The sequence below is a fragment of the Heloderma suspectum genome, chromosome 10, assembly GCF_057233095.1.
Source record: "Heloderma suspectum isolate Gila_16-S chromosome 10, 16-S_ref, whole genome shotgun sequence".
Classification (NCBI taxonomy): Eukaryota; Metazoa; Chordata; class Lepidosauria; order Squamata; family Helodermatidae; genus Heloderma; species Heloderma suspectum.
The window spans coordinates 2,260,353-2,277,397 of record NC_139467.1 but is presented as its reverse complement, the minus strand read 5'-3'; the positions used below and the strand labels follow the sequence as shown (position 1 = coordinate 2,277,397).

The 17,045-nt window shown below is 48.6% G+C and overlaps 1 protein-coding gene across 1 annotated transcript; it reads left to right on the top strand.

Annotated features, from left to right (window-relative positions):
- The first annotated feature begins 1,439 nt into the window (after positions 1-1,439).
- Positions 1,440-14,857, top strand: LOC146337428 (cytochrome P450 2G1-like). Its single transcript, XM_084814562.1, has 9 exons — positions 1,440-1,656; positions 4,031-4,193; positions 4,286-4,435; positions 5,127-5,287; positions 6,320-6,496; positions 7,634-7,775; positions 8,809-8,996; positions 10,101-10,242; positions 12,302-14,857. The coding sequence occupies exons 1-9, from the start codon at positions 1,477-1,479 to the stop codon at positions 12,481-12,483; spliced, it is 1,485 nt and encodes a 494-aa protein (XP_084670688.1). The 5' UTR covers positions 1,440-1,476; the 3' UTR covers positions 12,484-14,857.
- Positions 14,858-17,045: the final 2,188 nt, after the last annotated feature.

Here is a 17,045-nt window from a genome sequence, read left to right as displayed (position 1 = left end):
TAGATTGTCGCCCTGCTTATTTAACTTATATGCAGAGTACATCATGAGAAACGCCAGGTTGGATGAATCACAGGTCGGAATTAAGATTGCCGGGAGAATTATCAACAACCTCAGATATGCAGACGATACCACCCTAATGGCAGAAAGCGAAGAAGATCTGTTGAGGGTGAAAGTGGAGAGCGCAGGGCTTAGTCCTGAGCCCTGTGCTCTTCAACATTTTTATTAATGACTTGGAGGAAGAAATGGGGGGGAATTCTTATCATATTTGCAGATGACACAAAATTGGGTGGGATAGCTAATACCCTGGAAAACAGAAACAAAATTCAAAATGATCTTGAGCAGAAATAACAATGAAATTCAACAAAGGCAAGTTCAAAGTTCTTCATTTGGAAAGAGAAATCAAATGCACAGGTATAACATGTGGGATACCTGGCTTGGCAGTAGTCTGTGTGAAAAGGATCTTGGAGCTGGAGTTGATCACAAGCTGAATATGAGTCAGCAGTGTGATGTGGCTGCAAAAAGGGCAACTGAAATTTTAGGTTGTACCCGCAGAAGTACAGTTTCAAAATCATGGGAAATAATCATTCCACTCTACTCTGCACTGGTCAGAACTCACCTTAAATATATTTCCAGTTTTGGGCACCACACTTTAAATTGGAATGAGTTCAGAGAAGGGTAACCAGGATGATCAGGAGACTAGAAACAAAGTCCTATGAGGAAAGATTGAAGGAACTGGGTATGTTTAGCCTTAAGAAGTAAGTACTGAGGATGGATAGCACTTTTCAAGTCCCTAAAGGGTTATCACACAGAAGAGGGGCACAACTTGTTCTCTGTGATCCAACACAGAAGCACATGAAATCACAGGATTCAGTTATAGGAAGGCAGATTTTGGTTGAACATCAGGAAAAACTTTGTAATGGTTAGAGCAGTCAGACTGTGGAACCAACTGCCTAGGGAGGTGCTGGGCTCTCTGTCGCTGGAGGTATTCAAGCAAAGACTGGACAGCCATCTGTCAGGGATGCTTTAAACTGGATATCAGTGGCTAAATAGCTGCCTTCAACTTTATGATTCTTTTCAAGAAGTGCAGAAACTGAGTGAGTCTCTTTTGCTTCTGACTTTAGTAGGTAGGCTTACTGCCAGTAAAAACTATGCCATAATATTTGAGGAATATAGCAGATAAAAACAGTTAAGAGACAATATCTTAGCAATCCTTCTACCTTTATGAATACAGGCCCAGAAAATTATTTGATCCTGTGGATCAACTATTCAAAATCAAGTTGATTTCCTGATTAACCACGAAAGGGACTATTAGATTTGGCACCAGTTTCAGGGATTAAGCACTCAACGTGTTTGCTCTGTGTGCTTATGTAACTCAAAGGGAGGTGCCAAACCCCGCCCCAATAAATGACATAGAACCCCAGCAAAACGGGAGAGGTTTCACACCCTGGAAAAGAAGAACAGCAGGTGACTGGCATCATGGAGCTGGCTGGCATGGTCACCCTCTTCCTTGTCATCTACCTATCTTGCCTTGTCATCATATCAGCTAAGAGGAAAATATCACGCAAGGGGAAACTACCCCCGGGACCCACCCCTCTGCCTCTGTTAGGGAATTTCCTGCAACTCAAGCCAGGGAAAACCTTACAATCCCTTCTCAAGGTGAGTTGGGGTGCTTCCAGATGGGGGGCTCCTGGTGCTACCAGTCAGAAGGCCTTGTGCGGCTATTTTGTCTTTTTCCCCTTAACATAGTTCTTTTCTGGTAAGAAAAAAAGATGGAAGTTGTGGGGGGAACATGGGAAGGTTACAAATGGAAGACAACATGGTCTGGACACCTGTAATATTCTGTGAATGAGGCACCGTGATTGCACAAGAAAAGCCTCATCAGTAAGCATCCTTCAAGAGTATGGGCATTAAGAATTAAATGGCAATTGAAAGGAAATGTTCAAAATTCATGTAGGCATCTGTCTATCTCCTTACTCCTCTTGCATCTTCATCACCCCTTCTGCACAGGCCTTAATAGATTCATCCTTTCCCTTGTGCTTCCCTCAAATAAAGAACATGTGTGTATCTTCTTCTTCTTCTTCTTCTTCTTCTTCTTCTTCTTCTTCTTCTTCTTCTTCTTCTTCTTCTTCTTCTTCTCCTCTAGATATTTCTGTACCTATCCCTCCAACCAAAATATCTTCATCCTTCTCCCTATAGTCTTCTGTATGTCTGTTTGGTAGATGATGAAGCCAGATTCCGGCTGAACATCAGGAAAAATCTCCTGACTGTTAGAGCAATATGACAATGGAACCAATTCCCTAGGGAGGCGGTGGGCTCTCGCACACTGGAGGCATTCAAGATGAGGCTGGACAGCCACCTGTCATGGATGCTCTGACTTGGATTCCTGCATTGAGCGGGGGGTTGGACTCGATGGACTTGTGGGCCCCTTCCAACCCCACTATTCTATGATTCTCTGGTAGAGTTTCACAGAATTCTAGGCTCTTCTGCTTAGAGTTCATGAAAGCTTGTTTCCTCCTACCCCAGTGTAACATGGGCAAATGTTGGTGTTGCTCTTAACCTTTGTGTCTCAGAGTTTGCTGAATATTCTTATGAACAGCTTCACTGAGTGTCTTTAGGGAGTGGCTGTGGGTGCTTCCAGATGAGTCTTTTACTTTGCAATTGCCCTGCCTCATACATGGAATTTTATGAGGAGTCTAGAAGACATCATCTTCTACTTGTAACTCTCCTGTACTTTCCCACCACTTCTTCAGTCTGTCATCTTACCTCAGAGAAGTAAGGAGGGAAAGACAGAAGAGCTGCACAATGTCCGTTGTGGGCGACGCTTGGAGCCCCCCATCCGAAAAGACCCTGTGAAATGCTTTCCTGCTTTGAATGCTCGCAGCAGAACTACTGGTGGTGGTGGTGAAAGGAGCAGTGAAACTGTCTGCCTGCCTGGTAGGGTTGTTGTAAGGATTGTTCAAATAATGGATGTGAAGCACTTTCAGCACTCAAAAAGTGCAACAAAGTACATACTAAACATGATGACTGCTAGGTATTTTGCTTCCAAAGGAACTATCAGAAAGTGTTTCCTTTTATAAACCTCTTCCTTCTTTTGAACCCCAAAACTGTTTGGGGGTTTGGCATCCAGACTTTTGGAAAATCTAAATGGATATGGTTTGGTTTCCAAACAAAACCTTCCCTCCTTTCCAATTTTGCATACAGCTTCCTTGTAACTGAACACTTCACAGAAGCTTTAATTATTGCAAAAAGATCCATCAAAATCATGCTTGGGTTATTTTTGAAGTCCAATGCTTTCCTAGAACTTTGCTCTGCCTTAGAGAAAGAATTGCATGTCTTGGGGAGATCCAGACATGGGGAAATAACTGAGTAATACCTTCCTTTGATCATCTTTGTTTGTGTTTCCCTGGTGATAAAATGTTGGTGTGTTAACAGTGTGAGGGTTTCCCCCCTGTGGTTTTTCTGGTCTCTTATTTGTTAAATGTATTTATTTATTAAAATGTTTTTATCCTGCCATTGTGTTCCAAAAACAGGACCTCCAAGGCAGCTCACCTTGTAAGAAGATCTGCTGATGTCATTTGGACAAGGGGGCTCCAGATAGTTGTCATGGCTCACAGCTCTTGAAAGACCTGTCCTCTTCTGTGCTGGATCAGATGATAGGTCCATCTCTAGCCCAGCATCCTGTCCCACTGTGGCCAGCCAAATGCCCTAATGGGAAGCCCAGAAGCAGGACAGGACCACAATGGCATCCTCTTGCTCCTGCTCCCCAGCAATCGGCATTCAGAGGCATGCTGCTTCTGCACCTGGAGCCATCGTGATCAGGAAGCCACTGATACGCTTATCCTCCATGAATTTGTCCAATGATCCCCTTGTAAACCCATCCAAGTTGGTGGATAGAGAACTGATGTTCTTTTAAAGCCACTGATTCCAGTAGCCATCACAACAGTCAAGGCACTGTTTAAAAAAGGAAGCACTGGATAAAAGATTTCCCCATTAAAAATAATAATAAGCCTTTGGTTGTTTTCTTGTGCAGCTGCGTGAAAAATATGGCCCAGTGTTCACCGTCTATTTTGGAACTCGTCCGATTGTGGTCTTATGTGGACATGATGCCGTGAAGGAGGCCCTGGTAGACAAGGCCGAAGAATTCAGCGGAAGGAAAACCAACCCTACTCTGGAAAGGACCTTCCAAGGATATGGTGAGGCGAGCAGCTTGGCCTTGCAAGAACAGCATCCCTTCCGCTCTTTCCTGGAGGATATTCCATTTCTTTTCCATTTCCCATTTCCCCAGGGGTGGCATTTGCTGAAGGGGAGCGCTGGAAGCAGCTGCGGCGGTTCTCCCTCACCATCTTGAGGAATTTCGGAATGGGGAAAAAAAGCATCGAGGACCGGATCAAGGAGGAGGCCCAGTTCCTGCTGGAGGAATTTCAGAAGACCAGCCGTGAGCAGGGAGGGGGCAGGGAGGAAGAAGGAAAGGCCGGGGATCTTGAGCATCACTATTGTCCAAATATCGGTTGAGGGGAAGTAGTGAAAAGGAACTGGGAGAATAAAGGAAAGGGGGAAGTGGCATTGTACAGACGTGGGTTTTCCCTCATTCCAAATGAGCGGGGAGGGAGGGAGAAATAGAATTCCCTCCTGAGAGCAGGAGACACCACTCTGAGTTGGACACAAATGAAAGGCTGGATGGGGAGGGGGAGGCAGATTGTGCTGTTATTCCAAATGTCCTGTCCTACATCTTCGAGGAAACAGGTCACAGGCACCTCTCTGACTTAGACATGGATTAGGCCAGTCTCCTAACTGGGTGCCCTGCAGATGTTTTTGCCTTCTACTCCGATGACCCCCAACCAACATGGCCAATGGTCAGGAATGCTGGGCGTTGTGGTCCAAAGCAGGGCATCCAGTCTTCTTTGTTTATGTGCTCATTTATTTATTTCTGAAAATACTTCTGTACCACCTACTATATTAAAATCGCTAAGCGGTCCACTTTAAAGGTTAAGGATGGCTAGACTAGAGGATGGAGGCAGGGGCAGATTTTGCAGTTACTCCAGATGCCCTCTGCTACATCCTCCAGTCAATAATGGGGCCTTCGGTACGGTGATGCTCCCTTCTTCCTCTCCGCCCTTGTGCTCCAGAGAAGCCCTTCGACCCCACCTTCTTCCTCAGCCGCGCAGTCTCCAACGTCATCTGCTCCATCGTCTTTGGCAACCGCTTTGACTATGGAGACCAGGAATTCCAGGCCCTCCTGAAGATGATGAACGACAGTTTCCTGGGCATGAGCACAGCCTGGGCTCAGGTACCCCCAGGGTGGAGGACTTCAACTCACCAACTCCCCCCTTTGTGTTCAGTCAAAAACGAGGAGAAAGACTGCAACTCCCATCATTCCCAGCCAGCATGGCCATGGGCTGGGGGTGATGGGAGTTGCAGCCCAAGACATCTGGAGGTCACCAAACTGGGGGAGGCTTTTATGCTTGCTTTATTTTTTGTTTTGTGACTTTATTGGTTTGTTTTTTGTTTGTTAATCTTTGGCACCTTGGAAATGTTCATTATCCAAGGGCAGGGTATACGTTGGTAGAGTAAGGATGAGATCCACGTTCCCTGCCCTCCTTGCCCCTCTTACATCATTGGCCACTCTCACTGGGCTTCTCCCGCTCCCATGCCCGCAGCCCAACCGGATAAAGCCTTCACTGTCCCCGGGCCCCTGGCGAACCCGTTGGCATACCGGAGGGGCCAATTCCCCTTCCTGCGCCACAGCTGCCTTGTCAACATTCTCCACCCAAAACAGTTAGCCTGTAACGAGCCTGGGAGGATTACAAACAGGTTAGGCTGGAGAGTGGGGGTGCGGGGGCGGGGGTTCGCCTACCAAACAGACTTCCTACCATTCCTGCAGGCAGCAAACGTGCATTCACAGGGACTTCCCCTAAATCTCATATTGCACTTTTAGTGGTATCGGTCCATTAAAGAGCTCTCCATGCCTTAGTGTGTGTGTGTGTGTGTGGGGGGGTCCTACATTAAATATTTTGTTCCAAAAACCCGTTTAAAGATTCAAATTTCCCAGGCAGAGCAAAGAGGCCCTTCCATTGGTTGAAGGCATGAGGACAGCAGTAGCGCTCAGCCCCACTGCTGCTCTCTCTTGCAACGTGGACTTTTGTAGTTTTGCACTGATTCATTAAGATGACGGACAGGAGACGCAGGAAGTCTGCCCTTTGTAGGTTCCCCCTGCATGATAGCATCTCCAGAAAACCTCCCCGGGGCAAACGAAGGTAGTGTTGCGTGTCCCGTGGAAGAATTGCAGGTCATTTACTCGGCACGACCTCTTCTCCTGCAGTTTTACGACATATATGTGGATTTCCTGAAGTACTTTCCAGGGCCCCACACCAAGGTCTATGACCTTTTGGGAGGCATGAGGCTCTTCATTGCCAAGAGAGTGAAGGAGAGCCAGCAGACCCTCGACCCCGACTCCCCTCGGGACTTCATCGACTGCTTCCTCATCCAGATGGAGAAGGTACCTTGCTGGGGCATGAGGTGGGCGGGGACTGCCGAACGACTAGGCTCACATGAAGATTAAGGAGCCACTCAGTATTTGCAGACACGCAATCTCCTGCTTACACAAATGGATGCAGTGTCTTTTACACCTGACAAAAGGTGTGCCAGGAAATCAAAAGCCACCATCCTTTCGTTAACAGACCAAGGATCGAAGCACACTAAGCAATGGCTTAAAACCAAATTTGGAGCTCTACAGTCTCTATACTATTTGCAGCACTCTGTTTGCTCATGCCAAAGCTTTCTCACAGGTGGACAAATGAGGAGGGCATGCTGATCTTAAAGTGCGGGGGAGCTGGGGGTGGCGACGGCCGACAGGAAGCTCTGGCGTGGGCTGGTCCGTGAAGTCATGAAGAGTCGGAAGCGACTGAACGAATAAACAACAAAGGCAGATATGGGTGTAGACAGTCTTTCAAGTAGTTCAGTCCCAAACCATTTAAGGCTTTAAAGAGAGCCAGTGTGGTATCGCGGCTGGAGCGCTGGACTGGGACTTGGGAGATCAGGGTTCAAGTCCCCCCTCAGCCTTGAAGCTCACTGGGCGTCCTGGTCACTGACTCTCAGGCTCAGACCAACTTACTGCACGGTGTTGATTTTGCGAGGATAAACAGGAGAGGACGAGGAGGATCATGTAAGCTGCCTCGGGTTCCTCGCAAGAGAACAAAGGCAGGATATAAATGTCAGAAATAAAATAAAAGTTAAAAAACCACTTTAAATAGGGCTCAGAAAGACTCTGGCAACCAGTGCAGCTGGCGCAGTATAGGCCTTACACGATCGAATCACCGTGCCCCCACCAACACTCGGGTGGCCACGTTCTGCACCAGCTGAAGCTCCTGGACTACGTTTCTGAAGATGACACTTCAGTCCAAACCTGCTGATGACTTCTCCCAGTGAACATTTCACGTCGATGTTAAATAGCCAGCTGAAAGGTCTAATGCAAGACCTAATGCTACATTTAGCTAGTCTGGTCTTTGTTCACCCTGCAGGCACAAAACACTTCCCCATGGCCACTGTCAACAGAGAACAAGGGGGCCTCCTGTCCCCCCCTCCTGTTCCCATCAGCCATCCAGATAGGAATGTTCTAATGATTATTTGTTCCTAGGAAAAAGACAACCCATCCAGTGAATTCAACATCAGGAACCTGGAGCTCACCACCCTTAACTTGTTCTTTGCCGGGACGGAGACTGTCAGCTCCACCCTCAGATACGGGTTTCTGCTGCTGATGAAATACCCGGAGGTGCAAGGTACAGAGGGGAGAAACCCGGGCAAGCAAACACCCTGTAACAATGGCTATTAAGATCCACCCTAGGGCGTCTCCCCAGGTCAAGAAACAGCTTGTCCAAGCCTGATCGAGTACAATTCCACCACAGCCAAGACCCAAGACCAACACACAGTACAACTTACTCTGAGTGTTTTACAAACATATATATCCATTAAACACACACACACACACACACACACACACACACATATATATATATATATATATCTCCCCAAACACTAAGTACCAATACACAATTGCGGACATATATATCAATGTCCTACGGGATACTGGTAGAATTCAGTTCTGAGTACAAAAAGTGTTTTTCAAGTCCAACTGTGATAAAATTCTAAATCTTTTTTTGGATTTTGCATTGTTGCCAAGTTGATCTTTGTTGTTGTTCACAGTTCATTACTGTGAACCCTCTTCTTATCTAACGGAAGTTTATTCCACTGACACCTTTCTGCTCTACGTTTTGAGCTCCTAATGATGTTCTGAGGCAAAGCTCATATCCCCAACGGTTCACCACACTAATCTCTGTACTGATTATACCCATATGCATTAGTACAATGCATTAGTACTAATGCACTAATACAATCAGTACAATACGATCAGTACAATTCTGTTTCAGTCTTAGGTTAAGAGCAGTTTCAGAGTTAAGCATTATGTGTGTTTCTGTACGTATCTCTGTGTGAGTACGAAGTTGCCACCTTCCAACTTTGTGCTTTGCAGAGAGTGCTAGGATCAAATGGGCCTTCTCTGTCAGAACTGACCATGCTGGGTCAGACAAAGCAGCTCCATCTAGTCCTCCGGCCACTCTTCCACAGTCCAGCCAACTGGCTCAAGGAAGCCCTGGGCCTGGGCTAACAGGCAACTGCCCTCACCTGGGCGGTTTATCCCTCAGCATCTCACAGGCTCTAAAGATGGGGGTCCATTGAGCTAAGCTGCAGTCAGAAACTCAGCTCCATTTTGGAGTTAGAAATCAAAGTAACTGATTGTTGGAATGCATTTGGCAGCAAAGATGCACGAGGAAATTGACCGAGTGATTGGCCAGAGCCGCGTCCCGACCATTGAAGACCGGAGCCAGATGCCGTACGTGGACGCCGTCATCCACGAAGTGCAGAGGGTCAGCGACCTCATCCCCATGAACGTGGCCCACTCGGTTACGCGCGACACCGAATTCCGAGGCTACGTCATCCCTGAGGTGCATGGTGCGGGAAGGTCAGGGGGCAGCGCAGCCAAGCGACCTCTTGGAGAGCTTAGCAATATTCGCGGGATCCTGCTTTACCTGCTTTAAGCCAAGCCGCCAACGGGCATCTGCTAACGAGGGGCTGCTTCACTCAGCCCGTAATTTGCCCGCGGAAGGTATTGACTGCAGGTCCTGATGGCTATGTCCAAGAATGGGGTCAGCATCCTCAAGGAGGACTGAGAGCTCCTCAGGGGCATCCGGGTGGCCACAGCCAGAAGCTGCATGCTGGGCTAGATGGCTCTTTGGCCTGAGCCATGGTGGGGCCTGCTCCGGAGGCCTCTCTGCCTAAAAGCCTGGGCTCCTTCTTCCTGGCCATTCATGAAACAAATGGGGCCCCAAGTGGGATCCCAGTTTCCTCCACTGGCATCCCCCTCTCAGCCTGGCTGAAGGGCTTAAGCCCGGCTGCAGGCAGAGGCGGACAGCTGTTCCTGTAGCTCAGCCCATCGGGTAGCATTTGCGGCGGACAGGTCAGTTGAGCTCCCTGAGGTCAGCGCCATACTTATGTGGGCCAGCTACCCACACGGCTACACCGCACACCGGCAGCACTTCGTAGACATAATAAGGAGGAGAACTTAGCTGGGGGCGGATCACTGGGTCACACGTTCTCGTTGGGTCAGCGGTTCTCAAACTTTGGTCCCCCACAGACCAGCTGAAAGTTCCCGGGAATCTCCGTAAATCTCTTAGTAAACTTTGTTCTGGTTGTTCTACAAATCAAGGCAAAGAGGTAGCTCATACGTCAATCAAATCATCTCTTCAGCACTGGGGCCATTGCCCAGTGCTGAAGACGCTTCACTGGAAATACTAGTGGACCAGGCCAGCCTCACAGTCTGAACCTTTATGGCCCACAGCCCAGGGCTGGGTTAACCGCCTTGTTAATCCTGCCCTGGTCAAAAGGGCCTCCCCATACAGGGCCAGTACTCTTGACTGTTCCACATCCTTTCCACAGATGATGTGAATGGAGCTCATGGACCACCAGTGGTCTGCGGACCACAGCCGCAGAGCTCTTGTTCTTGCTGCTGCCTCTGTGCAGTTCTGACCTCCACACCGTCTCTTCCCTAGGGCACAGAAATCTACCCCATGCTCACCACCGTCCTGCATGACCCCACAAAGTTTCCGACCCCAGATGCTTTCAACCCAGGGCATTTCCTGGATGAGAACGGACGCTTCAAGAAGAACGACGCCTTTGTGCCCTTCTCCTCAGGTAGAGCCACCCTCCTGAGCACTTCCGCAAATGAGAAGGGGCCCATCCCTTTTGCTTTGCTTTCACATGCTCGCTGTCTGAACCTGTGAAGGTGGGTCTCCTCTAGCAAACAGCCATTCTGGCAGTGGCTAGATCTCTCCTGACATAGAGTCCTTTACACAATGGCTTTTTCGCACATCTCTAATCTGCTTCCCCCGCTTTTTATGGTAAAAATGTGCACAGATGCTTCCTTATTCCTGCGAACGCACCTCTGCCCACGCCAATAACCCTGATGCCGTGTGCACTGGAAGGAGGGCGGCCAGCCTTGGGGACTGTGGAGGAAGTGGGGCTGAGCCTCCCTCTCACATGCTAACAAATAAACAGGCAGCAGAAGCGTGAGGCCGCTATGGTGGACACGAGGATACGGGCAACACCTGCTGGAAAGAGTCTCTAACGCAGGAATGGCGGGATGGGATGGGGCATAGTTCAGCCATGAGCCGCAGACACCAAGGGAACTCTTGTTTCTGCCAAAGCAGGTGTGGAGTTTCACATGAGGATCCCCTCCGAGCTGGATGAGGGCAGTAAGCTGAGGAGGAATCCTGAGGCAGAGGCACTGTGGAGAGGTGGTTCCCATATCTGGGCATTAGGGAAGTGGCCTGTGGGGGATCATAGAGTCATAGAATCATAGAATAGTAGGGTTGGGAGGGGCCTACAAGGCCATCGAGTCCAACCCCCTGCGCAATGCAGGAATCCAGGTCAGAGCATCCCTGACAGGTGGCTGCCCAGCCTCGTCTTGAAGGCCTCCAGTGGGGAGAGCCCACCGCCTCCCTGGGGAATTGGGGTGGCACTCCCTCTCCAGGATCAGGCGCGTCGCTCGGGGTGTGCCTGGATCCGCCACGGTCTGATGCGGCACCAGTGGCTGCCGCAGCGAGGAGGGCTTTTGCCAGCTTCGCTTGGCCTGCCCACTACCGCCGTTCCGGGACAGTGATGGCCTGACCACAGTGGTCCATGCACTGTTAACCACAGGACTGGACTACTGCAGTGAGCTGCACGAGGTTGTCCCAGTGGCTGCTGAGTGAGACCCCTTCCCGGGATCATAGTACACCACTTCTGGAGGAGTCGCACTGGCTGCCAGTAATGACCCCCAAGTCCCACATAGGCACCATCGTGGCGAATGGAGGCCATTGATAGACCGTGGGGAGGCTTTCCGGAAGCCAGGCTGTTGGGGAGCAGGAGGTGCAAGGTGGGCCCGCACGCCAGCATCTGCAGAGGACTAGGATCAGACCCGTCATGCAGAGCCTCTGAGTTCTGCCTCTGATCCAGCCTTCTTGAACTGAGTACATACCCAGGGGACCCGCGCAGATGGTCACACAGGTAATAATCCTGCAGATCAGCAACTATTCAGTGGCAATCTGCTTGTGATCTTGGAGGTAGCATATAGTCATCACGACTAGTGGCCACTTCCCCTCCACCTCCATCATCATGACTTACTCTAATTCCCCTGTGGAGCTCTTTCACAGAGTAGGCATCGCTACCTCTTGGGCCAACAACAATCTGTCAGCCCCCCCCCCCCCCCCGCGCGCACACACACACACACACACACACACACTGGAAAGAAGGAAGAACGTCTGTTTGCCTGTCCTGGAAGTCCTGCCTATCAGGTTCATTGGATGACCCTGAGTTGCAGAAACACTCCTCTCTCTCCCCACTTCCTCCACCCCACGTATTATTTCACAAATCTCTACCCCAGTCCTCCCCGACCCAGTGCCCGACGGATGTTTTGGACTTTGATTCCCAACAGCCCCAGCCAGCATGGCCAGTGGCCAGGAAGGCTGGAAGTTGTAGCCGAAAACATCAGGAGTGCACCAGGTTGGGGAAGGCTGCTCTACCCCCCACCCCCGCTCTTACTTGTCTTGCTGAATGCTTGAGCCATTCTGGATTTTCCAAGGTACAACACACATGGAGATGAGCTGCTCTGGCCACAATCCTGAGGAGGCCGACCCCCCTGGCCTAAGCCAGGCACCAGCTGCAAAGCTTGCTGGGTCCTTCCCTGCTGATTACTCTCCTCCTTCCCTCGCAGGCAAGCGGATCTGTCTGGGCGAAGCGCTGGCCCGCATGGAGCTCTTCCTCTTCTTCACCACCGTCCTGCAGAGATTCTGGCTGAAGCCCCTCCAGGCCCCCCAGGACATTGACCCAATGCCCCAGGAGAGCGGCTTTGCCAGCATCCCGCCCTTCTACCAGTTCTCCATCATCCCACGATGAGTGCAGAGACCAAACTCAGACCCCCCCCCCTTGCAGATGCTGGATTCCCAGGATGGGCAGGGAGAGTGGTGGGCTTTTGTTCTCTTTTCTGGCTCTCATAAAGGGCTTTTGGAGGATGGCTTCCATATTTCACCCTCAAATAAGGCCTTGTTCCCAAAGGTGGATTGGGGTGTCTTTAGAAGTCCGGGATGGAAGCGGGTTGGAGTGCCCTTCTTATGGGCCCCTTCTTGACCCATTGCAGCCCTTCCTACCCCTGCTGATCCTGAAGGACTTTGATGCCTCTTGATGTGTGTGTGTGTGTGTGTGTGTGTGTGTGTATCTATATCTATATATATCTATATCTGAGAGTGTTTTCGCCTTGGGGTTGACAAGAAATTATGTATATTAAAAATAACACACTGAGTATTTGTTCTGGCCTTCTAATTTCTTATAAGCCATTCACCAGTCCAAAGGACCACTGTGATACAGGGAACATAACCAGGTTTCCAAGCCAGTAGCATCAGAAGTCCACGACCCATCGGCCCTCAGCCTGATCCAGTGCTAATAGCCTCCACTGATGTGCCCAGAAGGTCCAGCCAAGGAAGTGCACAGCTCCACCCTCGCCTGGCTTCCCCTTGTGCAAGGGTGCCCCACGCAGCAACTGGGCCTCCCTAGGATGCACAGAGAGTTGCTGAGGGAGGGATGAGCTCTCCCATGGCTCCTTGCAGCACATGACATGATTGTTCCCAAAGGCAGGGGGTGCCAGCCCACACTCAGGGCCAGTGGCATTGCTAGGCCTAGGCTCATGGGCCCCCAGTCGCGGGTCTTTTGCCCACTGCCCCACGTCTATTCCCCAGAGCAATAAGTCTCAACTGGTGCCAATAGAAGGCATTTTTCAACTCAATGGACATGCAGGGGGCAATTTTCAAGGACAATTGCAGCTGGGCAGGGAAGGGTGTGTTGGAGATCCAGGGCCTGTACTCATATATCAAAAGAGAGGAGGTCAAAACTGGATGATGGAGCCTGAGGTTACGTGTCAGGATGTAAAGGCTCCAGAAGATCGAGGCTGTGCAATGCCAACAGAAGCTACACCTCCTTAGGCTTTGGCACACTACAGTTGCTCTTTTGTTGCTAGAAGATACGAACAGAGCTGGAAAAAAGGAATGGTGCATCAGCCCACTTGTGAATTCGAAGCACAGGAGATTGGGACTTATTTTGGGTCAAACATGTTAAAATGATGAACATAAAGTCAGAAATGGATATTCATAACTATTTTCAAACATTTGTAATTTTGCCATGGACATTTTGAATGCATAATGTTGAATTTGAAATGGGAATTCTCATTCTGAATGTGAAATTTTATCTCAAAATCCAACATTAAAAAATACATTTATTTAGAAACAAATACAAAAACAATCAAATAACTGTAACAGGAGAAGGGGTGGGGGAGTCAACAAACCAATACATTACAGTGTAGTACCACTCCATCCTATCCTGAATATAGATTTACACACACACACACACATGAACACTATTCCTAACATATGGGTTCCATTTCAAGAAAAAAATCTGTTTGGAGCATTATCCCATCTCTTTTATGGACCATCTCTGTCAATTTGTTCATATGAGCCAGTTCTAATAGTTCAAGCAGCTATTCCTTAGTACTTGGAATAGTTGCTGATTTCCAATATTTTGCCAACACCATATACATTTTGAATGCAAAATGTTGAACATGAAATGGGAATTATCATTCTGAATGTAAAGATTTTATCTCAAAATCCAACATTTGAGTGCTTTAAGGATATTATTTCATTGTTATTGTGATTTTTGGAAGATATCAGATAAAAAACATCTTAAGCTGTCAACTGTCACAAATTCAACTGTCACAAATTTCATACCTCAAAATCTGTTTTGTGATGTGCCCTAGTGAGACCTGTGTTCACACTTGCACACATTCTAACAAGTCTCACATACCCGCTTATAAAGGATCTTTAGACACTGGCAATAGAGCGTCTATGGCCAAGAAGGCAACTCTCACCCATCCTTTTCTTAAACTTTCTTTCTTTTCCCCCTTTTTATTAGTATTCTTATTATTAATATCATTATGGGATTATTATTATTACTATTCCTTGTTGGCTAAACCTTTAATGTTTATTAATACGCATTAACTGAATGGTAATATATGGCCAATGGAAATGGATTGTTTGCTTCTATTCCTGTGCTATAAGATGGTTTGGATATTTGGTTTGTTCTTATTGAAGTTTAATATAATGCTTCCCCCGCCTTTTTTCTCTTCCTTCTTTTGCTATCCTCCCTTTTTTCTTTTTCTTAGAATACTGTAATGTTGGAAACTGAAGATTCTGATTATATTGTTGGTAGTGTTTATTTCATTTATAAAAATAAAATAAAGATAGATTCAAAAAAGAAAGAAAGAAGGCAACTCTCACCCAAAGAGATTCACATTCAGACACTGTTGGAGAGGATAAAGCCACAATGGAACATTTATTGAGGTTTACAAAGTATCAAATGCACAAGCTAGTTCTGGAGGAATTAGCTGAACAAATGGATTTAACACTTAAGACCAATTGGGGATGCTCCAGCCTTCACCAAGCTATACTTTGGTGGGGAAATTAGCTGCATTCTTGGTGGAGCTGTGCTCCAGGCCTAAAAGTAGCTTTCAAGACTGTGGGAAGGAATATTCCTGAGGCCTGAAGCCTAGACACACACACACACACACACACACACACACACACACACACGGGAAAGCAGGGGTGGAGGCTACAGTTTGTAGTAAGACCTTCTAAAAACAATAATATCTTTCCTTGGGCTGAAGCCCTTTCCTGCAGACAGGAACTCATGTGCCTTGCAATTCCTGGTCTCAGGGGAAGAGGAAGGAGAGCAGAGAGCCCTGACTGGGGAGGTAAAGCACCCACTGTTGGCCCCTTGCTCTGGCCGCGTGGAGCCTCTCCTCCTAGAGGAGAGGCTCTGAGCGATCTCAGCAGCGGTGTGGCACCTCGCCCCTGCAGGGGTGAGGCACCTCGTGATGTCAGCAGCATGGCCCCAGCTCTGGGAAGAGGGGGACAGGACTGCCCCAGCCTGAGGCTTCTTATGCAGTTCAGAGACCGGCAGTGACATCACGGCTCGGATGAGCCAGACGCTGCTCAGAGGCACTGGGAATGGTGCCGCTTGCTCTGGAGAAAGACTGAGCGGGCCTTCCATGTGGCTGCAAAAAAGGCAAATGCTATTTTGGGCTGCATTCATAGAAGCATCGCTTCCAAATCCCGGGAAGTACTAGTTCCCCTCTACTCAGCACTGGTTAGGCCTCATCTGGAGTACTGTGTCCAGTTCTGGGCACCACACTTTAAGAAGGATGCAGACAAGCTGGAGAGGGTTCAAAGGAGGGCAACAAAGATGATCAGGGGACTGGAAACAAAGCCCTATGAAGAGAGACTGAAAGAACTGGGCATGTTTAGCCTTGAGAAGAGAAGACTGAGGGGAGATATGATAGCACTCTTCAAGTACTTGAAAGGTTGTCACAGAGAAGAAGGCCAGGATCTCTTCTTGATCATCCCAGAGTGCAGGACACGGAATAATGGGCTCAAGTTACAGGAAGCCAGATTCCGACTGAACATCAGAAAAAACTTCCTGAGTGTCAGAGCAATACGGCAATGGAACCAATTACCTGGGGAGGCGGTGGGCTCTCCCACACTGGAGGCCTTCAAGACGAGGCTGGACAGCCATTTGTCAGGGATGCTCTGACTTGGATTCCTGCATTGAGCAGGGGGTTGGACTCGATGGCCTTGTAGGCCCCTTCCAACCCTACTATTCTATGATTCTATGATTCTATGATCATATCTCCCCTCAGTCTTCTCAAGGCTAAACATGCTCAATTCTTTCAGTACCTCTTCATAGGGCTTTGTTTCCGGTCCCCTGATCATCTTTGTTGCCCTCCTCTGAACCCTCTCCAGTTTGTCTGCATCCTTCTTAAAGTGTGATGCCCAGAACTGGACACAGTACTCCAGATGAGGCCTAACCAGTGCTGAGTGGAGGGGAACTAGTACTTCCCAGGATTTGGAAGCTATGTTTCTATTGTTGTTGTTCAGTCGTTCAGTCATGTCCGACTCTTCGTGACCCCATGGACCATAGCACGCCAGGCCTTCCTGTCCTGCGCTCTCTCCCGGAGTGTGCTCAAGTCCATATTCATTGCATCGGTGATGCTATCCAGCCATCTCATCCTCTGCCGTCCCCTTCTCCTTTTGCCTTCAATCTTTCCCAGCATCAGGGTCTTTTCCAGGGAGTTTTCTCTTCGCATTAGGTGGCCAAAATATTTCAGCTTCAGCTTCAATATTTGTCCTTCCAATGAGCAGTCAGGGTTGATTTCCTTTAGGATTGGTTGATTTGACCTCCTTGCAGTCTAGGGCACTCGTAAGAGTCTTCTCCAGCACCACAGTTCGAAAGCATCAATTCTTCGGCGCTCAGCCTTCCTTATAGTCCAGCTCTCACAGCCATACGTTGCTACTGGGAAAACCATAGCTTTGATTAGACGGACCTTTGTCGGCAAGGTGATGTCTCTGCTTCTGACT

Coding starts and splice junctions, on each gene's coding strand:
- LOC146337428 (XM_084814562.1), top strand. CDS start 1,477: ATGGAGCTGGCTGGCATGGTCACCCTCTTCCTTGTCATCTACCTATCT. Junction 1,657..4,030: donor CCTTACAATCCCTTCTCAAG/GTGAGTTGGGGT, acceptor TTTCTTGTGCAG/CTGCGTGAAAAATATGGCCC. Junction 4,436..5,126: donor GGAATTTCAGAAGACCAGCC/GTGAGCAGGGAG, acceptor CTTGTGCTCCAG/AGAAGCCCTTCGACCCCACC.